Raw genomic sequence first — 21,811 nt, forward strand, 5'->3', positions numbered from 1 at the left:
ATCAAACCTTAATCATCACTCCACAACTGGAGGGACAACATTTAATAATGGCTTATTTTAATAAATACTTAAAAGCAAACCAGAGCAGTTTGCTTTTGTTCTTTTCTCCCTTATATCCCACATTGCAGAACATGTCACAGAACATACCCTTTTGTCTTGGAAGCACCGAAGCCAGTTTTTCTCCTCTTAGACCTTTGGGAGGCTGACATCCTTTTCCTCTTTCTTTCATTTTTGGTTTTATTTGCAAAGTAGTGAGAAGATACGGGTGTTTCCTCATGGAACTCCTCAGTGGCATTTCTTCCAGTGCCTCTGCTGCTGGATGGGCTTACCCGTGGGGAACCGTCCTCAGCTACAAACGGACAATGCAGACGTTTACCGGTGACACTGAGCTGCTCCAAGTGTGCTTACGGTCTACACGGAGATACACAACACGGGTGCAGCTCAGCTGACACCTGGCTGCCTTTCTGGCACCCTCTTGCCACATGGATTCAACAATTCCACAAGAACTGAACATTTCTTTTTTTACTTCACAAAGCCCCAAAGTGCTCAATGCCAATTTATTTTTAAAGAAAGGGGATCAGAATTCATTAAAAAAATTTGTGATACTCTTTAACTTAACTAGAGACATCAGGTTTGCCTCATACTCTGTTGTGTATGGCCTGCGTCCCTGTTTTTGTTTGAGCAGTTAATCTTGTTAAGCTCTTTGGAAAGTATAAAGTGCTAAATAAAAAACAATTTTATTTATCATTTCACACATGCTGAAAAAATAAGCCCAGTGTAAGAGAAACATAACAAACTATGTTCTGCGTTTCATCTCTGCACAACAGTTATTTAGTAAATGAGTGTCAGAAAAGTCTAGATGATATTTTACTCTTCAAAGACAAAAAACACTTCTTTGCATAACAGTTGTGAATATTTCACAGACTATGCAGGAAATGGATCTGTAAGAAAGTACACATTTGCAAAGAAGATAGTAATTTCCACAGGTATTTACATCCCAAGGCACCCAAAAAGCATGAAACCCCTCCAGAGGTCAACAGGGATCCCGGCTCCATTTTCTGATGGAAGATACTTCCTGGCTGGTCTGGTTCTCCCCCAGATGACCCTCCTGCCTGGCAGGAAGGGCACATCGGACTCCTCATCCGTCCAACACTAGTTCACACAGGAGGCAGTATAGCTTGGGCGAAGAGCTGTGGGACTTTGGAGAAATGAGAAGGCCTCCCCCATTCTCACCTGTAAATGGGTGTTGCGAGGATTCAATAACACAAAATAGGCAAAGCTCTTGGCACAGTGTCTGTCTGTCAATACGTAGGACAGATCACTACCACACTGTGGGCTGTTTCCACAGAGCAGCCCTGTCTAATGTGGGTAAAATCCCCTTTCAAACAAGTTACCATACTAAAGAAATGTTCAAGTTCCTACCAAGAGACTGTCAATGTATTCAAAGCAAGGCTTTTAATGGAATAATTACCATACAGAGGAATTTACAAAAACCCTACTTTTCAGCATTTTGTTAATGGATAAAAAAATGTGGAGAGAATTTAAAACGCATGCTCATTCATTTCTCATCTTGCTTGCCATTTCCGTTAGCCTTGAGAAGAAACCCCTACTGTGGTCAACAATTAACTTGGCTTGTCTGTTGTGTCTTATTGCATGGCAATATGTTATAGGAGGGCATAACACTTCTGCACCCACCATATCTCCTACAACAAAATCTTTCTTTGTTCTCAATTTTCCCTTAGTCAATGCTTTCTATAGCTCAGTGATGAGGTTCACAATTAGAGGTGCTACATGACAGGCCTAATGTAACCTCTGGGAATGGCTGCTGCTGATGCACTCACCCAGGCAGATTCTTTCAACTGCTAATAACAATAAGATTATCTAGCATTCCAATTACATCTTAACATTTTTCCAAAACATTTAAACTCTTAAATTCTATCTTTAGACATGCTTGTCAGATAACATATTCCTTCCTAGATAAAGAAAGTGAAGCACAAAGAAGTTATCCGTGGCCTGCCAAGGATCACAGAGCAAGATGGTAGCAGATCTGGGATCTGCACCCAGAGCTCCTGATTCCTCGGGCGCTTGCCTTAACAGAACCAGTAACTCCCGGGCCCAAAGGTCGCCCTTTGGTTCTATTAGCAGGTTCAGTGACTGGCATCCCCTGGGGGACAAAAGCACCAGTGTCCTCTAAGAGGTGACTGACACACCACTGGGGGTAGTCTGAGCACTTGAACATCAGTGTGACAAGGTGTAAAAGTATTAATACAACCCGGAAACCACATAATTCTAATCCAGTAAGATGCATCGCTTAACATTAAAACAGGCTTTTAGAAAACATATTTGGCTGTATACTGAACCTGGCAATGTCCAATCAGAGTATTTCTGTAATATTGGAATCACTTCTGCACCATATTTTTCCAGTTTGTCTTCAGTAACACCATCAATTTGAAGCAAAATCTCAGGATCAGAAGATAAAGATTCTGTGCATGGGCATAAAATTAGGAATTTAAATCACCACCCATAGAAAACCCACTGAATTCATGCTCATTCACCCATTCAGCACGTTTGTTAAGTGCCAACTAACTGTAGAGCACTGGGCACATGGGCCAATTTCTAAAAGGCACTTAGTGCCAGCAGAGGCAGCAGACAGGCCTAGAAGGCAGGAGCCCATCATCCAATTCCAGCAGCAAAGGTGCATACGTCAGGGCAGAGAGTGGGCCAGAGCAAAGGACATGAGGGAAACTACAGGCGGGACCTGTGCAACGTGCCTCAGTTTACCCAGACTTTGCTCTCGCCCACTGTTCTCACAACACAGACTTGTCCAGCTGCAAGACTGATATTCCCGCTGTTGTGGAGAACGCCCACATTTATATCTCCAGCTCTGACTTTTGCCCTGCACTCCAGACTTGTCTATCCTACTCAGTAAGGCCATAACCGAATTCTTACTTTCCCCAACCCAAACCCATTCTTCCTCCAGTCTTTCCACATGTGGGGTGAAGCAGGCATTCTGAGTTCAACAAGCAGGCTTTTAAGAGTCCTCTGGGGGCCGGCCTGGTGGCATAGCAGTTAAGTTCGTGCGTTCCCCTTCGGGGGCCGGGGATTCACCAGTTCGAATCCTGGGCACAGACCTACTCACGGCTCATCAAGCCATGACGAGGCGGCATCCCACACAGAAGAGCTAGAAGGACGTACAACTAGGATATACAACTCTGTACTGGGGCTTTGGGGAGAAAAAGAAAAAGAGGAAGATTGGCAACAGATGTTAGCTCAGGGCCAATCTTCCTCAAAAAAAAAAAAAAGGAAAGAAAAAAAAGAGTCCTCTGCATACAGATAGCACATTAGTCTTGTAGCTAGACAAGTTGGTCATTTTAAAGATCACTCTGGGACCAGCCCCATGGCTTAGCGGTTAAGTGTGTGCACTCCGCTACTGGTGGCCCGGGTTCGGATCCTGGGCGCGCACCGACGCACTGCGTGTCCAGCCATGCTGAGGCGGCATCCCACATATAGCAACTAGAAAGATGTGCAACTATGACATACAACTATCTACTGGAGCTTTGGGGAGAAAAAGGGAAAAAAAGGAGGATTGGCAATAGATGTTAGCTCAGGGCCAGTCTTCCTCAGCAAAAAAAGAGGAGGGTTGGCATGGATGTTAGCTCAGGGCTGATCTTCCTCACAAAAAACTAAATAAATAAAAAATAAAGATCACTCTGGCTGCTGTATGGAAAATGGATTGTGAGGGAGAGTGGACTGGGAGCCTGGTGGAAGCCACTGTTGGAGCAAGAGAGGATGCAGTGAACAAGAATGTAGTAGTGAGGATGGAGAGAAGAGAGGGATGGATACGTTTTGGAGGCTGGGTCTGCAGGATTTATTGATGCACTGGCTATGGGGAGTGAGGGAGTAATAATTCCTACGTATCTGACTTGAGCAAAGGGTGGATTTCAAATCTGTAATTTTCACATCATTTCTATATTTAGAGGAAAAGGAACAGACCTGTGGGACAGACCAGAAGGTTTATGGAGGGGGTTAGTGGAAGATAAAGCGGGAGAGGCAAGTAGAAATGCAGATCCTTGATAGAATTTGTACCTTATCTGGAGAGCTGCTGGAGTTTTAGCAGTTTTTGAAAGATTAAAATGTATATCATGTTCATAACTGGAGTTAAGGAGACCAGTTAGGAAACCACACCAATAGCCCAGGAACAAAATACTGTATTTCATCGATTCGAAGACACACACTCTCTCACGTTTTGGCATTCCTGAGGTCAAGGTGCATCTTACAGTGCTGACGGCCAAATGGCAGCTGTACTGCGGCTGCTGCCGCCCGTGCACGTGGGAACCGAGGCACAGCCATCTGCACTGTCAGCACGTCGACAGCGTCACTGCAGTGCTGGGTCCTCACATGCTGAGTTTAACTGCCACATGGAATGTCTACAGAAAGCCTAGACTGTGATTAGCACTGGGAAAGGGATTGTGAATGCAGAAAAGCTCAGAACACAGTAATGAGGAATAAATCTGGCATTAATAAAGCAAATATCTGTCTTTGAGGAAATGACCACAATTCCATAGTTTCTTGCAAGCAACAACCAAGTGCTTTACACGACCTAAAAGAGAATATGCCTAGAGTAGATGAAGCAGTGTTACACTGTGTTCCTGAGAGACGTGCAACCTTCGTTGACACTTTCTAGTATCATCAAGAAATGCCACCATCAAATCAGAATGGGTGATAAAGGTTTTGATTAAAATCCTAGGGAAGACAGTGGAACACGCTAAAAAGGCTGTATCATTAACATTCTCAATGAGACGAGGAAAAAGAAAGACAACTAGTCAAAAAACAATTCAGAAGTGTCAGGCTTTTTTTTTTTTTTTGAGGAAGATTGGCCCTGCGCTAACATCTGTTGCCAACTTCCTCTTTTTTCTCCTCAAAGCCCCAGTACATAGTTGCATATATCACAGTTGTACACTTGTAGCTCTTCTATGTGGAACGCCTCCACAGCACGGCTTGATGAGCGGTGAGTAAGTCCACACCCAGGATCCGCACTGGTGAACCCCGGGCTGCTGAAGCAGAGCACACAAACTTAACCGCTATGCCACTGGGCTGGCCCCATGAAGAGTCAGGCTTTGAATGTGAGTATTTACAAGTACCTAAATTAACTTACTTTGATTTTATGCATTTTTAATATATGCACAGTTATATGTGATAAAAATCTATATCTAAATAAGTCAAAACCAATTCTTTCCATGAAAGCACTGTCATAGTTTAATTAGTAGAATTTTTTCTTTCTTAACAGTCCATAAAATAACGGTGTCTGAAAATAGACGGCATCTTAGAGCTGATGACATACTGTAATGACCTATGCTCATAGGAGTGGGAATGGAAAAGAGAGAAAGTCATGACGATGAGACTGTGTGAAAGAAGAACCTGGAAGGTAAGGCACACTAGTCAGTCAACTCTGTGAACAATTTATTTTCCAGGGACTTTACTGTTAGAATTCTGGGTTGAGCTCTCTGAAGCTATGGAAATAACTCAGGTTAGCAAGTATTTATTAACTAAAGACATAGCAGTTTGCTAGATCCAGATTCAAAGAAGCATAAAACAATCTCTTTTTGTAAGGAACTTACCTCTTCACTGCCAAGGCATTTGTACATAACACAGCTAAACATCATAAGGCAGGCAGATAATGGACACAAAATCATTAAGTGACACCTAGTGTTAGAGATGACAATTATCCATATTCTAATATCCAGCATTAAAGTATAAAATTAAAATTATACCATATGTCTGAATAACAAAGTACTGCACAGATCTTAAAGAATATATTTTATCTCAAGAATAAGTTTAAATTGTTTCTCTGAGCTTTCAATTTAGTAGTTAAATAAAAATAATAAAAAAGACATATATTTATGCACTTAAAAAGTTCCTTAGCAAGATTAACTTTTGGCCTATTAATTTATGCCACATAACAGAAGACTCACATATACTCACCTGCAAGCTTCTTGAGAGTGACAGTATTGAAAATATTAAAGTAGTGGACACCAAAAACTTTCCCCAGAGATTTGCAGACTTCTGTAAGTTCTCCAAGACATTTCTTAACCATCTCTTCCCTCTGAGATACCCTTGCCACCAACGCTTTTTGTTTTTTCACACTGCTGTAATTTTCCGTTTCCATAAAATCTACCTTTGTGAGAGAGAAAGAGATCACAGGAGTGGGTATGTGCATGCTTATATCCAAAGAGAGGCTTTATTTAATGCTTAATTGCACCTTTTTTTGGTATTTCTATTATGCCGAGTAGACAGTGAGCCCCTTGGGAACAGGTGCTGTGTACTCTCTGTCTTTCTATCTCTACGGCATAGTACAGAAGAGCTTCTTGATAAATGTTTATTTAATGAACAGATGACGATTTAAGTGATCTGATAGCTCATTAAATTCATTTTGACAGGTATTACATTACTTGGATTCAATTTTAAGATCTCTTTCCAAATTAAGAGGAACAGAGTATGTTCATATAGGACAGTAGATATAAATTCAGTATCCATAAGCTTTGGAAAAGACACTTTAATTTGCAGTAATATATTTTTGTCCACTCATTGGGAGATACTAAAATGAAATAAACATTTAAAATACCATACCTTTAAATGCCCGTTTAGTACAGTTTGGGCTTTATTTCCGGGCATCACATAGGCAATTGCTTGGTCATTGGCATTGATATATAAATCTTCATCCAAGATCTTGTCAAGTATCAGCTTTTTAAAAAGTCTTTCGGCATTGTGTCGTGAATAAGTAGATCCCTTTCCAAATATCCCCGACTGAATTTTTGCACTCTTACTCCCTGGTAAGAGGGTACAAGAAGTTAGATTAGTAAACGTAGGTACACCACAACCCTCTAATAGAAAAGGCTGAAAAAGTCATTTATGGACAGGTCTGGATAAAGGGAACAGACAGTCTATTCCACAGGAAAATCCATGGCACCAACAGACACCCATTTCCATAAAATGAGAATATTTGAGTAGAACTATAAAATTTTAACGGTTGAATGTACTTTTCCTCATCTTTTTATAACACACATTGACCAAAAACAGCAGCAAAATAAAGTTTATCATTTTAGGATGTTGCATTTCCAGCTTATAAAATTATATTACAGCAAAGAAATCAAAGAAAGAGTTCATATAAACCTTAACAGCTTCATATCAATGTGCTACGTTAGGATAATTGTGCATTTTTGACAATCAATTTTTGACAATCAATTTTATAAATGCTATCTCTGGTCCTGTACTGAAATTGCTACCTATTTACAATCAAAGTATTTAAGTCTATACTTTTTGTCACCCTCACAAACGAAGCCCATACAAATTCCAAAACAAAAGCACAACACTCCACAAGGCTGTGCACACTTCCCTCCTCCTCTCACTGGCTGAGGGCTGGATCCTTGGTTTTACATTCAAGCTGCTGTAATTACGAATGTCTTCATTGTAAACACAATTTTATTATAACAGTCTACTTCAGAAGCCTTGTGACGTTGATTATAGTTAGAATTAACAGTTACTTTGTAAAGCTTTAGCTCTATTTTAAGAGGTTCCAATAATCACATTATTGTAAATTTCAGATGGCTTCTGGTCATATATGCTGAATGATTTAATTTTTTCTTTCCTCAAGTGATTTGTGTCCCTGAAATGTGACATTACAGGATCAGGACCTCTGCTCTGGTAAGGGTGGGCTGGATGATGTGGACCAGCCCTAGTGCTGAGGATAACTAAGACAGCTGGATGAAACATAAACAGTTTTCTTAAAAACATATAAGAGCTAATGAGAAACTGAAGAATGTGTCAGAAAAATGTTTGATTTAGTAATCTTTCTAGGAGTCTACATGAAAGGTGCAATTAGAGACGCAGTCAAAGATCTATGTATGTATGTATTTATTTGCTGAGGAAGATTCACCCTGAGCTAACATCTGCCGCCAATCTTCCTCTTTTTGTATGTGAGTCGCCACCACAGCACGGCCACTGACAGACAACTTGTGTAGTTGTCAGGAACTGAACCTGGGCCACCAAAGCGGAGCACACCAAACTTAACCACTAGGCCACCAGGGCTGGCCCTCGAAGGTGTATTTAAGAGGCTGTTTATCACACTATTATTTACAATAAAAAAAAATGTTCTAAAATAAGACTACGTATACACATTTCATCAATATGATAAAATATAAATTATTAAAAAGCACTTTAGAATAAAAATTCAGAAAATGCTTATATCTTGTTATATAAAAATGATATAAATTATATGTACAATATGATACATATGTGACTGTGAGCAAACAAATTAAAATAGCAGTTTTTTCTGGAGTTATATTTTTTAGTTTTCTACATATCATAATGCACACTGATCATGCATCACTCATACAATAAGTTATTTTATCTGCAATATCTCATTCCTTCCACCCCTAAAAGAGGTACAAACTGGGAGAACGCAAGAATCTCCAGAAAGCAGGGGCCAGCCCAGGGTTTGCGTGTTTGGATCCCGGGCGTGGACCTACATACCACTCACCAAGCCATGCTGTGGCGGTGTCCCTCATACAGGGAGGATGGAGACTGGCACACATTAACTCAGGAACAATCTTCCTCAAGCAATTTGGCAACGGGTGTTAGCTCAGAGCCAATCTTCCTCACACACACACACAAAAAATCCACAAGGGGCACACCAGCACTAAAAGCTGTTTTTGTCTGCAAGAATGAGCAGATCCAGAAGGAACAGCGAGAAACTGAGCAAACCATCTTCCTACTCCAACCTAGGCTATTCATTTTTTAAAAAATGAATGAACCCATTAATTGCTTTATATATTTTAAATTAAAGTAATACATGTGCATTCCCACAAACAACATTCCTCTGTCCCACCCTTCCCCTCCCCAGTCTCACTCTCTTCTCCAAGGCAATCACCTTTTAAATCCTTTTGTTTTCAGCTCTTCTGGTGGTCACCTCTACACTGAACCCTAACTCTTGGTGTCACTGTTTACAAGCCAGGCACCACCTGCCATTATCTATTGACCTCTCACTACGAAAGATGAGGGTGGTCTCATTTATACCACCCCCTTCACTTTACCCTCCCCCAGATTTTGCTAATTATATGATAACATAGGTTCATCTATTAACTATTTTTGTAACTTTAGAGAGAACTCTTGACCACTCTCCCTCCCCTCCATGTAGGAGGTTATTCCTTTATTTTTATTTACTGTATTTTTGCTTTTCCATCATCAAGATTCACACGCACATCCTGTCCTGTCCTCTCACCATGTTTCAGTCTGTGCCTGGACCTGACCACTGCAGCAAACCAGCAGTACTTATAGCATGACTGGTTTCCTTTCCTACTTGGGCCATCATGACTCTTGTGCAACCCTGAGGATGTTTACTGCATCCAGACAAACGGATTATTTTGTGTACATTCTATCAATTACTCAAAATCGTGTAACAATTTCCTTTGTTTTATATTTGACTTTGGTTTTCTTATATAATCTTTCCCCTGGAGTTTCTAAGTGCCTTTCTCTTTTTTTTTTGTTGAGAAGTAACATGTGTGTTCTTCACTGTCATCAATAAAATCTTTTATTTCTTCTTCTTTCTCTATACTGCTCGGGACCTATTTTTCTTGACTTTCTGTTACAATTTGCACAGACTGCTTCCTGGACCTGCTGCATAGCTGTGATGGCACCATTTCTTCTCACTGGACCCATGAGTCAGTTCCTCTGTTTACGGTATCATATGATGGGCAATCACTTTCTTTGCCTTCTAGTCTCCGGGGTTGCTGATATTAATCTGATGCCAGTTTGGTTTTGGTTTCTGTTTTTTCTTTCCAAAGCTTTCAGGATTATCTCTGAAGGGGTCCAGAATATGCCACTGCAGCATAAAAATTATTTTGAGCAGAAGGCATTTGAGTTTCTGAAATCTCTTATCTGCCAAAAAGCAGAGCCCTCTAAAAGAACTCAACTGTCATAAATACCCTCCCTGGGAGCAACCAGGGAAGGCTGACTCTTAGCACTGGAGTTGAGAAGTCTCCCCATCACACCTAAACAGACACTGTCACAGAACTGATCATATCTCCCTCCCATTTATTCTTCTAAGGGCCCATTTATCTTTCCAAAAAATCATTTGTTTTCCCATAAGCGTCATTTCCCCCACTCTCCTTCCCCTATTAAGATGGTATATAAGCTACAAATTCCAACTGCCCCTTTGAGTCACACTTCTCTGTGAACTCCCATACATACATGATTAAATCTGTCTTTTCTCTTGCTAATTTGTCTTTTGTCAGTTTAATTCACAGGCCCCCAACTAATAAATCTAACAAAGCAGAGGAAAAGTCTTTCCTCCCCAACATCTCTACTCTTGGTATTCTTAAAGCTCATCTTATAAAGCATCTTATTTGGCATTCACTGGGCATTTTAATCTGAAGCCTTCTTTCTCTTCCACTCTGGAAAATTTTCTTCTATCATTGGTTTGATAAAACCCTCTCTCTATTTTCCATTTCAAAAATTTTAGGGGCCGGCCCGGTGGCGCAGCGGTTAAGTGTGCGCTGTCTGATTCGGCAGCACGAGGTTCGCCGGTTTGGATCCCAGGTGCACACCGATGCGTGGCTTGTCAAGCCATGCTGTGGCGGCGTCCCATATACAGTAGAGGAAGATGGGCATGTTAGCCCAGGGTCAGGCTTCCTCAGCAAAAAAGAGGATTGGCATCAGATGTTAGCTCAGGGCTGATCTTCCCCCCCCCAAAAAAAATTTTATCTGTCAGATTTTACATCTCCTAAGAATTGATCTATATTTTTCTCTCATATTTTCCATATATCTTTTTGCTCAGGTCTTAGACGATTTACTTGACGTTATCCTCCAACCTTTTCACTAAAGTTCCTTTGCCAATCATTTAAAATTTTTTTTTGAGCAAGATTAGCCCTGAGCTAACATCTGTTGCCAATCCTCCTCTTTTTGCTGAGGAAGATTTGCCCTGGGCTAACATCCATGCCCATGTTCCTCTACTTTATACGGGATACCGCCACAGCACGGCTTGATAAGCAGTGCATAGGTCCATGCCCGGGATCCGAACCTGCAAACCCCGGGCCACCGAAGCAGAGCACACAAACTTAACCACTACGCCACTGGGCCAGCCCCAATCATTTAAAACTTTTAACAGCTCTTTCTCATTCTTTGTTTCTTTTCCATAACATTCTATTATTAAGTCTTTGTGAAAATACTAATTAGGAATCACGCTCTCTTCTCCCCAAAGCTGTTGCCTATTTTCTAAATTATTTCTGTCCCTAGGGTTAAATACTCTACTTATTTGGTCCTTCTCTTGACTGTCTGTCCCTTTATATTTAATTAATTAATTAATTAATTTATTTATTTATTTTGTCCCTTTATATTTAACCTTCAGGGACTAGGTTATACCTTTTAGGTGGATTTCCTCTGTTATTTTATATCTAGGTCTATTTCCCCCCAAATTCCTTCCCTGAAGAGGGATATTCAGTTATCAGGTTTGCTTTAGGGTAAGTGGGTAGGGCCAGACTTGAGGTGGGCTGGGTGGTCCCCAAATGCCACTTAGGGGCTCTGGCCCCTAACTCAGTTGCCTTTCTATTCCTCAGGCAGTTTATTTATTTTTGTTCTGGAATCAATTCCAGGCTGGTATTTGATGCAGTTCTTTTGTAGGTAGACTTTTTTTTAACTGCCCCCTCCTATTTTTGGCTCCCCTGCTTTCACTCGCATGCCCTGGACCTCTAGACTTTCAAGTCCAAGGCCTAGTGATAATGGGGTTCTGCCTGGTTGATAGTCCCTCCTCTGCTATAACTCTCTCCTACATTTATTTTGCATTGTAGTTTATTGCATTTCATTCCATTTGTCAACATGCTTCCATCCATTTCTTAAAAGATTTTTAAAACCTCTAATCTGATGATGGTCTCTCTCTGGTTCTCTATGCTGTTATGGAATTAATCCCCATTTCATTTTCTTACTATTATTTTAATAGGGCCTCAATCAAAAAAAGAAGACAGATACTTATGCTCAGGCTGCCATCTTGAACTGGAAGTTCATCAATGGGAAATTCTCCAAGCAAGTTATATTCCACTCACTCAGATGAAATTGTATAAGCTTTATTTTTTTTTTATATGTGAAAACTCATCTTAGTGACGTATATAAATTCTATAAAAATAACTGGTATAATTCATAAAAACTGATTTTCTTTTGTTACTCAAAAATGTTTTATTTTGAAACCCTTAAGTTCTATAAGAAAATAGACAAGAGATTTTTTCTATGTACTTGTAATGAATTCTTTAGATGTTCAATTTCAATTGATGTAACTCAAACAATAAAACAGACAACTTACCCAAGAAAATGTCGACCAGCATATTCATAGTAAATCTCCCAGAAGGACCTACATGTTTTCTATTTCTCGTTCCTTGTGATGAACTATGTTCTTGAACAAATCTTACAATATTTTTTACATCATCAGTCACATCTCTTGTCTTATAATCCTATGGATAAAAAGAGATTACCTTCTGCTATAATTAAGATAATGATACCTAAATTGCTAGGGTTTAATGCTAACTGTATTAGTCTCATAATAACCATTTCCAGACCAAAACCATGACCAAAAACCAAGGAAGTTTCAAATGTTCATTCTTTTCTAAGTTCTTCCATTAACCTTGTGTCTAGAACAATTGGCACTCTACTATACCTATTTCATTCCTGGTTCACAGACATACATCTTGTCTTTCAATTACCTGATAGCACTCTGTGGGTAGGAATATTCCTTTTTTTTCAACCCTTCACACTTCCTAGAACAGTGCTCTGTCACTTACTGGATGGTGACTTTTGGGAGGAAAACCATTGTCCAATCATGCAAGTTTGAGTTCTAACCTCTTTTGGGTCTTTAGTGCCAGTTAATTCTTTTTATTATCTCCTGTTAGTTCCCTTTCTCATTCCCCTCAGTTGTCTCCAAACTCTGCTTACTTTTTAAAGCCCCCATTACTGTATGATCTTTCTGCTTTCATCTATCCTAGATCTCTAAACAAGCAATACCAACCACCTGCAGTTCTCAAAAGCCGCATCATGCTTCTGTGCCTGTCTATGCAGTTCTTCCTACCGTCTAATCCTTGGTCATCTGCCACATTCCAACAACCTGAAGATAAATAGGTTTCTTGTCTTATACTAACAATTGGTAGTGATTCTTAGGCTCTATCTAGAATTATCACAAAAGAGTGCTGTGTCATTCTCTCCAACATCATTTCTGCCTTAATTCTTGGTGACTTAGGATACAGAGATGATTCTCCCACACCTTGGCCTTTGGCATCTTGATCTCCCTCTGCTCCAATGATCCTGTTGTCCACACACGTCAGCCCCTCACTCCCATGGTCACACTTATTACCTTGACCTTATGGCAACCCCTTCATTCTCTGACCACCACCTCCTACCTTTCCAACTCATGTCATCTAGAATTCTGACTCCAACAATCCACTGGGACTATCCACTGACCCTCATCCTCAGATGTTCTCCTAACTCAGCTTAAACTCCACAGCCAATCATTATATATACCTTCAACTCCCTTGCCCTTAGATTACTTCATCACATTGCTTGATGAAACACATTAGATCCAATTCTCCACCATTCCATGCCCGTACCTTTGTAGCTGAACTTGGCTGGAGAAACACAACCACGTTGAATGTTTTCATTTTCAATACATGGCCACAGACCTCAAGTGGACCCTTGAGGCTGCCAGGTAATCATCATACATCCTTAGTCTATCACTGCCCCATTCTCTTAAGAGTCAGCAAACTATGGCCCATGAGCTATATGCCTAATTTTGTAAATCAAATTTTATTGGACTATAGCCATGGAAAATCGATGTATTTATTGTTCATGTCTGCTTTCGGGCTAAAATAGCAGAGCTGAGTAGTTGTGACAGAGACAGTGATTCTAAGGCCCACAAAGCCTAAAATATTTACTCTCTGGTCCTTTAAGATAAAGTTTGCTGACCTCTGTCTTAGACGACTATTTCACAGGGTCTCTTTTCTCTTAACCCCCTCTTTTATCCTGACTGTCACCTGACGATGACCTTGCTTCCTACTTCATTGAGAAAACTGAAGCAGTCAGGAGAGCTTTCACAAACTTCCTTCACTACATCTCTCACTAGCATCCACCCCATATTTTCTTACCTTTCCTCCTGCTGTTATAGATGAACCATCCAAGCTCCTGTCTGAAGCCAATCTCTCTACCTGTACACTAGATCCGCTCTGCCTCACTGTCTACTCAAGGACACTGCTTCAGCAGTTCTCCCCTCTCTCCTTACACATCAATTTTTCACCCTCTATAGGTACATTCCTATCAGCATGCAAAAATGTGATTTCTTCTGTGTTTTCTTGATCCACTTTCCGGGCCAGCTACTGTTTCATTTCTCTGTTCATCCTTGAAGCAAAACTTGAAACAGTTCTCCATATTCACTGCCCCCAATTTTGCCCCTCTCTAATGAAGCTGGCCAAGGCAAAGTCATTGTGATTTCTGTGGGGCTAGATCCCATGGTGAACTCTCTCTCAGTCCTTATCATCCACGGCTTAGCAGCAGCATTTGACTAGTTAGCACTCCCTCCTTCCTGAACAGTTTCTGCACTTAGTTTTCTAGGTTTTCGTCGTCGTCTTTTTTTTTTTTTTTTTAAAGTTTTATTTATTTATTTATTTAGTGTGTGTGTGTGAGGAAGATCAGCCCTGAGCTAACATCTGCCAATCCTCCTCTTTTTGCTGAGGAAGCCTGGCCCTGGGCTAACATCCGTGCCCATCTTCCTCCACTTTATATGGGATGCCGCCACAGCATGGCCTGACAAGCGAAGCGGTGCATCGGTGTGCGCCTGGGATCCGCACGTGGGCCACCAGCAGCAGTGTGCGTGCACTTAACTGCTACGCCATGGGGCTGGCCCCGTCTAGGTTTTCTTCTTATTTCACTAGTTCTCTGTCTTGGTCTCCTTTCCTAGTTCTTCTTTTCCTCAACCTCTTAATGTCCCAGGGCTCAGTCTTTGTTTTTTTTCTCTTTTGTCTAAACTTATACCTCTGAAGATTTCATCTGCTCTCATGGCTTTAAAAATCATCTGTATGCCAACCACTCCCAAATTTATATGTACCACCAGTCTCTTTTCCGAATTCCTGAATCTAATAGACATATCTAACTCAATACGCCCCAAACTAAATTCCTGATCTTCCCTGCCAAACAGCGTTCCCCAAACATCTCGGCTGAGGGTCACTCCATTCTTCCAGTTACTCAGCCCTCCAGTTACTGCTGTGGCCAGCCATTACCTTTACCCCTAGCTGACTCTTAGCCTTGCTGAGCCACACGGCTCCCTTACTATCCTTCAAATGCACAAGCATACCCCCCACCTTAGGGCCTTTGTTCTTGGCTTTGGCCAAGAATGCCCATGTCCAGAGAGCTACTCAGCTAACCTGTTTCTTCAAGCTTTTGCTCAGGTCTCATCATCGCAATAAGACTTCCCCAGGCCACCTTAACTAATACTGCCTCCCACCCACTACTCCTGACCGCTTACGCTGCTGTACTTTTCACCACAGTTTTTCTCCCTTAACATGAACTTATACGTATATTGTTTGTATTCAGCCTCCCTCTGCTAGAATGTAAGAGCCACAGGGCAAGGATCTTTATATTTTGTTCAGTGATGTATCCCAGACTCCTAGACCAGTGTCTGTCACAGAGCAGGCACTCAAATATTTGTTGAATGAGTGAACTGATTAGCAACATCTACAGGTGGGGTGCAGTGGGTGGAGATGGCCAATAATCTGCAGATTCCACCCCAAGAGAGAGTAAACCACCCTCTGCTCTGGCTAGTGCTGCATATCTTTGTAACTGCACTTATCACACGATATCACAATTATGTGAATACATATATGTCTGCCTCCCCTCCAGTCTACGGATTGGCCCACACCATGTTCATTTGTGAATTCCCAGCACCTTGCACAGACATTTCAAATAATATATCAACTGTGAAAATACTCTGTATATTGTAAAGTACAATAGACATTAAAACACAGAATTACCGTGATAGGAACAATCAAGTACCTAATGATTGAATTTAACATCCTCCCAAGGTTATTTTTAGGACAGATGAAAGCAAACTCATCTAGAAGCTATTGCCATTATTCCTTATAGGTTTTTTTTTTGTGTGTGTGAGGAAGATCGGCCCTCGGCTAACATCCATGCCCATCTTCCTCCACTTTATATGGGACGCCACCACAGCATGGCCTGACAAGCGATGCGTCGGTGCGCGCCCGGGGTTCCGAACCGGCAAACCCCAGGCTGCCACAGCCGAGTGCGTGCACTTCACCACTTGCGCCACCGGCATGGCCCCTCCTTATAGTTTTTTAAAAACCAATTTATAGAGAATATAATTGATCTGAATCCAAACACACACTACACTAATTATTATAACTCTTTTGAGAATGATATCTTTAAATGTAGATTAGAGTTGAATTTAAAGTATTCTACCTGGGCTGGACCCGTGGCTTAGCGGTTAAGTGCGCGTGCTCCGCTACTGGCGACCCGGTTCGGATCCCGGGCGTGCACCGACGCACCGCTTCTTCGGCCATGCTGAGGCCGCGTCCCACATACAGCAACTAGAAGGATGAGGCAACTATGACATACAACTATCCACTGGGGCTTTGGGGGAAAAAAACGGAGGAGGATTGGCAATAGATGTTAGCTCAGAGCCAGTCTTCCTCAGCAAAAAGAGGAGGATTAGCATGGATGTTAGCTCAGGGCTGATCTTCCTCAAAAAAAAAAAAAATAAATAAAATAAAATAAAATATTCTCCCTGCCCATGTTGGATCTTTTTGTATAGTTACAGATTAATGATATTTCTAAAATATCCTATAATCATTAGTGCATGTATATAACCTCAGTATTTTGGATAGGACAAGGGTATTTTTTTTATAGGCTTCTAATTCTAAAGATGTTCCACAGAATTACCATTAAAATGTTTCTATTCCAAATTACTACAAGGAGGAAGTCATCTTTCCCTTGTTTAACCTCTTAGGGCCCACTTATTGTAACCTAATTTGTATCTAATTTATCTAAATTAAGAGAAGAAAAAAACTCTTGGCAATTTCCTTAATTACAAAAAATTTAAAACTTTCTTATTTTACCTTTGTTTTACAGCAATTATCACAAGAAACATCTGGGTATTTCTTGCAAAAATCAGGATTAAATCCATTTTCACCAAAGTAAGACAAAAGCTGTATTCTCCTGCATTCTGCTATATTTTCACAGTAATGTACCATACTATACAAATTATTGAAGTGAGTCTCTTTTGTGTGATGGTTTCCATCTTTTTCCACTAAAAGAGATGAAGAGCACAGTAAAACATACTTATTAGAGTAGAAAAATAGAAGAGAATATCACAGAAATATTTAGAAGATTCAGATAACTTTAAATATTAAATGAAATAAAATTATTATTAATAGGCTATATGACTTGATTCTATATTATAATTAACTGAATATTTATGTTCATCTCTCAAGATTTTAGTTTTATAGGAATAAATGTAGATTTTCAAGAATAGCTGAAAATTTTTTGCAAATCTTCATTATTCCCAATGATGAAGAGTTGATTATTATATTTATCAGATAAGTATGTACTGAACTGAACATCCAAAGCAAGCAGAGCATGGAACTACAACAGTGGACTGTGCACCTCCCTGGGAATCTGGGGTCAAAGTGGTTAAGCCAGTGGTTCTGAGACTGTGTGCCAAGGAGCCTTGGGATGCTGGAGTGAACTCACAGGAGCACCGGCAGGGTATTTTGCATTCAAGGGGAACACGGCAATACCCGACATCTGTTGAACACCATACAGACTACTAGTTTGAGGTAGTTCATAGTGCGCTAAATTCCTTCCAACGACATCTTTGCAAAGCTGAATTTCTGGCCATTGCTGGGATAAAAACAAGTACCTCCAGAAAATCAACGCAAAACAGCAAAGGAGGTGGGCAAGGTCCAATCTAATTCCAAGGTTTCATACTTTCCATTTGTAAGCAATTGCAGTTAGTTAAGAATGAAATAAAAAATTTTTTTTTCTAGTTTATAAGTATAATTTTTTTCAAATGGTTGCTAAGTTATTAGGACTTACATACTTATAAAACTGTTTGGACCTAACTTAATATAGGTTCTGTTTAAATACACAAATGGACACTAAGTTTAAAAGTTTCATTTTTTCACTGAGAATCATCTTGGTATAGTGCAAGGGACACGGACTTAGGAGTCAGATGAACCTGCATTCCCCTAGGGCTCTGACACCAGCTCTGTGTCTTTTTCCTTCTCTGCAAAATGAGGAGAGGAACAGCAGTATCTTTCAGAGTTGTTGTGCAGATTAAATGAAGTGATATATGAAACGTTCCCTATCATCACCACTCCCACTGCACTCCCACTCCCACTCCTCCTACTGCTGCTGCTGCCACCGCCACATCAGCACTCTTGGGGGCAAGGTATACAACCTTCCTGAAGCTCACTTTTCTCACGGGACTAACTCTACCTCAAAAGCTAGTGGTTACGAGCAAATAAGGTGATACACTATTGGGCACAGCGCTTGCTAAGTGCCATTCCCCATGCTCAGTATCTCTGCCAGAGTTCATTTAAAAGTAGTCTCAAAATAGGCAAATTTATTTAGGAAATGTCTTTAACTATCACAACCCAGTAGGAAAATGGGCAAAGGACATAATAAAATTCTAAAATATGTATTCACTTTGACCTAGCAAGTCTAAGTTTAGAAATTTGTCCTATAAAGATAATTGCACAAATGCCCAAAGATATCTGTACAAGGATGCTCAATACTACATTGTTGCCACCACCGAAAAACAATAAACAATCTAAATATCTATTAAAAGGTACAGGTTAAATAAACATGGAGTAACCATTCTATGTTGTCAAGCTATGCATATTAATTGGAGTCATAATTACATCCTAGTGTTGACTGAAAAAAATCAGGTCACTATATATATTAAAAAAGCACAGGGCCGGCCCCGTGGCTCAGCGGTTAAGTGCGCGAGCTCCGCTACTGGCGGCCCGGGTTCGGATCCCGGATGTGCACCGACGCACAGCTTGTCCGGCCACGCTGAGGCCGCGTCCCACATACAGCAACTAGAAGGATGTGCAACTATGACATACAACTATCTACTGGGGCTTTGGGGAAAAAAAAAAGGAGGAGGATTGGCAATAGATGTTAGCTCAGAGCCGGTCTTCCTCAGCAAAAAGAGGAGGATTAGCATGGATGTTAGCTCAGGGCTGATCTTCCTCACACACACACAAAAAAAGTGCACATATAACATAATCCCATTTACATTATAAAATACACGTTTGGAAAAGGTAAACACTAAATACAAGATATTGTCTATCTCTAACAGGGGAGTAGAGGGATGAGATAGGAGAGAGATACATAGGGGGTTTTCTTTCTTAGCCTGGATACTGGTACATGAGAGTTCATTATTTTTTCTGTTCTACCTTTCTGCATGTTTGAAACATGTGTTATATGCAAGGATGCAGGCAAAAACTGGGTCTGGAAGGATACAAAGGAAATCAATCACTGGCGTTATTTCTTAGCGCAGGACTGTCTACAAGGCTTGGTTTCGAATTTTTCTGCCATGTACACGTCCGTATCATTTGAGTTTTACATAACAAGCACGTAATAGTTCTATAATAAAAATGAACTAAAATAAAATTTCCATATCTATATAAGCACCTCTATTTTTCTGACACTATTTAAGGAAAACTGGACCAAAAGTACTACAACAGCAGGAGTAGATTACTATCATGAGATGGAAGAGGACAGACTGTCCCTACAATGGAGCTCAGCTTACTCAATATAAGTCTCTTCAGTCTGGTCACATCATGATAGGTATAGAAAAGCAGGCAGTGAGATATTTCTCCATCTCTTCCAGCTCTGCCAGATTCTTGGTAGTAACCCTCCACGGATTTAGGGAGAGATGCATGGATCACAAATCGCACATCAGGTTTGTCAATCCCCATTCCAAATGCAATTGTCGCACAGATAACCTGATGTAAAAGCAAACGCCTGTTAGAGTCATAATGCATTTAAAGGAACATTTTAATAACAGATGCTTCTAAAAGCTTTATCCTCTATTTTACTTTAAAATGTACTCTATACAACAATCTAATATCTTAACTTGGTCCCATTATTTAACATGACTAATACGAGATTTTTATATCGATAATTTGCAATTCTATTAAGACTCAAGAAGGCAGAGACAGCAGCTCGGTGCGGCAGGCACTTTCTCGCGTGACTTGGTACTATCACGTAAGGGAGCCAGATTCAACAGCAGTCACCTCCCGATGTGTTGCCACTGTTTGTTCTCTTATGTTTTGATATGGAGGTGTGAGGGGCATTGCTCACACAGCCAAGACATCCAAGTCAGTGGTCATAAACCTGCTGCTCGGGAGCTCTGGGGTGTTCCTAGGGCTTGAGCGATCAGAGGTCACTGCTGCCAGCCTTTCCGATGATTCAGGAACAATGGCATTCTCACCTGCCCCAGTGCTTACCATCCATTTTCCTAGTAGCAGCAGCTGATCATACACCAGCTCCTTTTATTCATCAGCTGATTTCAAAGTCAAAACTTGTGAAATTTTTATTGGAACTCATGTGGGTAAAAGTCTGAGAGTTGCTTATACTAGATAAAAAAGGCTAGAGACTGTGGATCTTGGCCTATGCAAATTACTTAGCAAGGTGACAGTTAAATTTCAGGAGCTTGATAAATCAGTTTTTAGTAAAAAATCATTTTCACGAATATCCATTTCAGTTGCAAATTTAGGACCTATTTAACCCAGACAAAAACATTATATCTACAGGCAAAATTACTTTATACAAATAAAGCTGGAAGTCTTTTTTCAGCCTTAAAACAATTAATTGCTACTGCAAGAACAGTACTTCAAAAGCAACTGAACTATTTGGCAGCCAGACTGAGGCTAATGACATGATTTCAGTGACTTCGAGTACCCGAGAAACGAACTGCAAGCCATGGAGTATGGGGACGGCAAATGGGTACAGTCATCAACGCTGGGCACGGCCGGGGCCTGCACTCTAGGTTAGGCATCCATCTAAATTCGTGGCACTTTGATCAAAGGTAAATCTCCTTGGAAAGAGAAAGGTGACTGGAGCCTTTGGTGGTGGAGAACAGGGGGAGGCTGCGGAGCGAGATGTGCTGGCCCGCAGGGTGCCGCCCACAGGGTTCCAAGCCACCCAGGAGCATTGCCCAGGTAGGCACATGGCTGCGAGGCAGTCTACAGGCTCCAAATGAGGCGATGATGCTGCAACTCCTTCTGAAAGCCTTTATTTCTTGTAACTGGGAAAACTGGCTTTGTTGTTACTTTCTTCTTCATTTCTGTGTTGCTTTTAAAACTTCAGGCTACAATCATTTCTTTGTGAAGAAAAAGAATCAAGTTTTATTATATCTCACAAATCTAACCAGATTAAGGCTGTCCAGTTTGTTATATTTTTATACCTTGACTGTAAGGATTAGCTGGTCTGAGAGCAGAAACAATTACATTTAAAAACAAACTGCTGGGGCCGGCCCCGTGGCGTAGTGGTTAAGTGTACGCGCTCCGCTGCTGGTGGCCTGGGGTTCGGATCCGGGGTGCTCACCGATGCACCGCCTGTCAGGCCATGCTGTGGCAGCGTCCCATATAAAGTGGAGGAAGATGGGCAAGGACGTTAGCCCAGGGCCAGTCTTCCTCAGCAAAAAGAGGAGGATTGACAGATGTTAGCTCAGGGCTGATCTTCCTTACAAAAAAAAACT

The 21,811-nt window shown here is 40.9% G+C and overlaps 1 protein-coding gene and 1 long non-coding RNA gene across 6 annotated transcripts in view; one reads left to right on the top strand and one right to left on the bottom strand.

Annotated features, from left to right (window-relative positions):
* Positions 1–21,811, bottom strand: part of BLM (BLM RecQ like helicase) — a 100,588-nt gene that overhangs the window by 3,333 nt on the left and 75,444 nt on the right. For all 5 annotated transcript variants that reach the window (XM_004431973.3, XM_087428978.1, XM_087428980.1 and 2 more), the window contains 7 exons: positions 19,859–20,054; positions 17,157–17,347; positions 12,347–12,494; positions 6,628–6,827; positions 5,983–6,175; positions 2,361–2,483; positions 148–349 (listed from right to left, as the gene is read on the bottom strand). In XM_004431973.3, the coding sequence (XP_004432030.1) occupies positions 148–349; positions 2,361–2,483; positions 5,983–6,175; positions 6,628–6,827; positions 12,347–12,494; positions 17,157–17,347; positions 19,859–20,054 (1,253 nt within the window). The remainder of the gene's footprint in view (positions 1–147; positions 350–2,360; positions 2,484–5,982; positions 6,176–6,627; positions 6,828–12,346; positions 12,495–17,156; positions 17,348–19,858; positions 20,055–21,811) is intronic.
* On the top strand, positions 5,039–12,218 carry LOC147917692 (uncharacterized). Its single transcript, XR_015551636.1, has 3 exons — positions 5,039–5,123; positions 5,288–5,425; positions 11,990–12,218. It is a non-coding gene; the product is annotated as an uncharacterized LOC147917692 (long non-coding RNA).

The sequence above is a fragment of the Ceratotherium simum genome, chromosome 3 (assembly GCF_057802395.1).
Source record: "Ceratotherium simum simum isolate JZ-2026a chromosome 3, ASM5780239v1, whole genome shotgun sequence".
In the NCBI taxonomy this organism is placed as follows: Eukaryota; Metazoa; Chordata; class Mammalia; order Perissodactyla; family Rhinocerotidae; genus Ceratotherium; species Ceratotherium simum.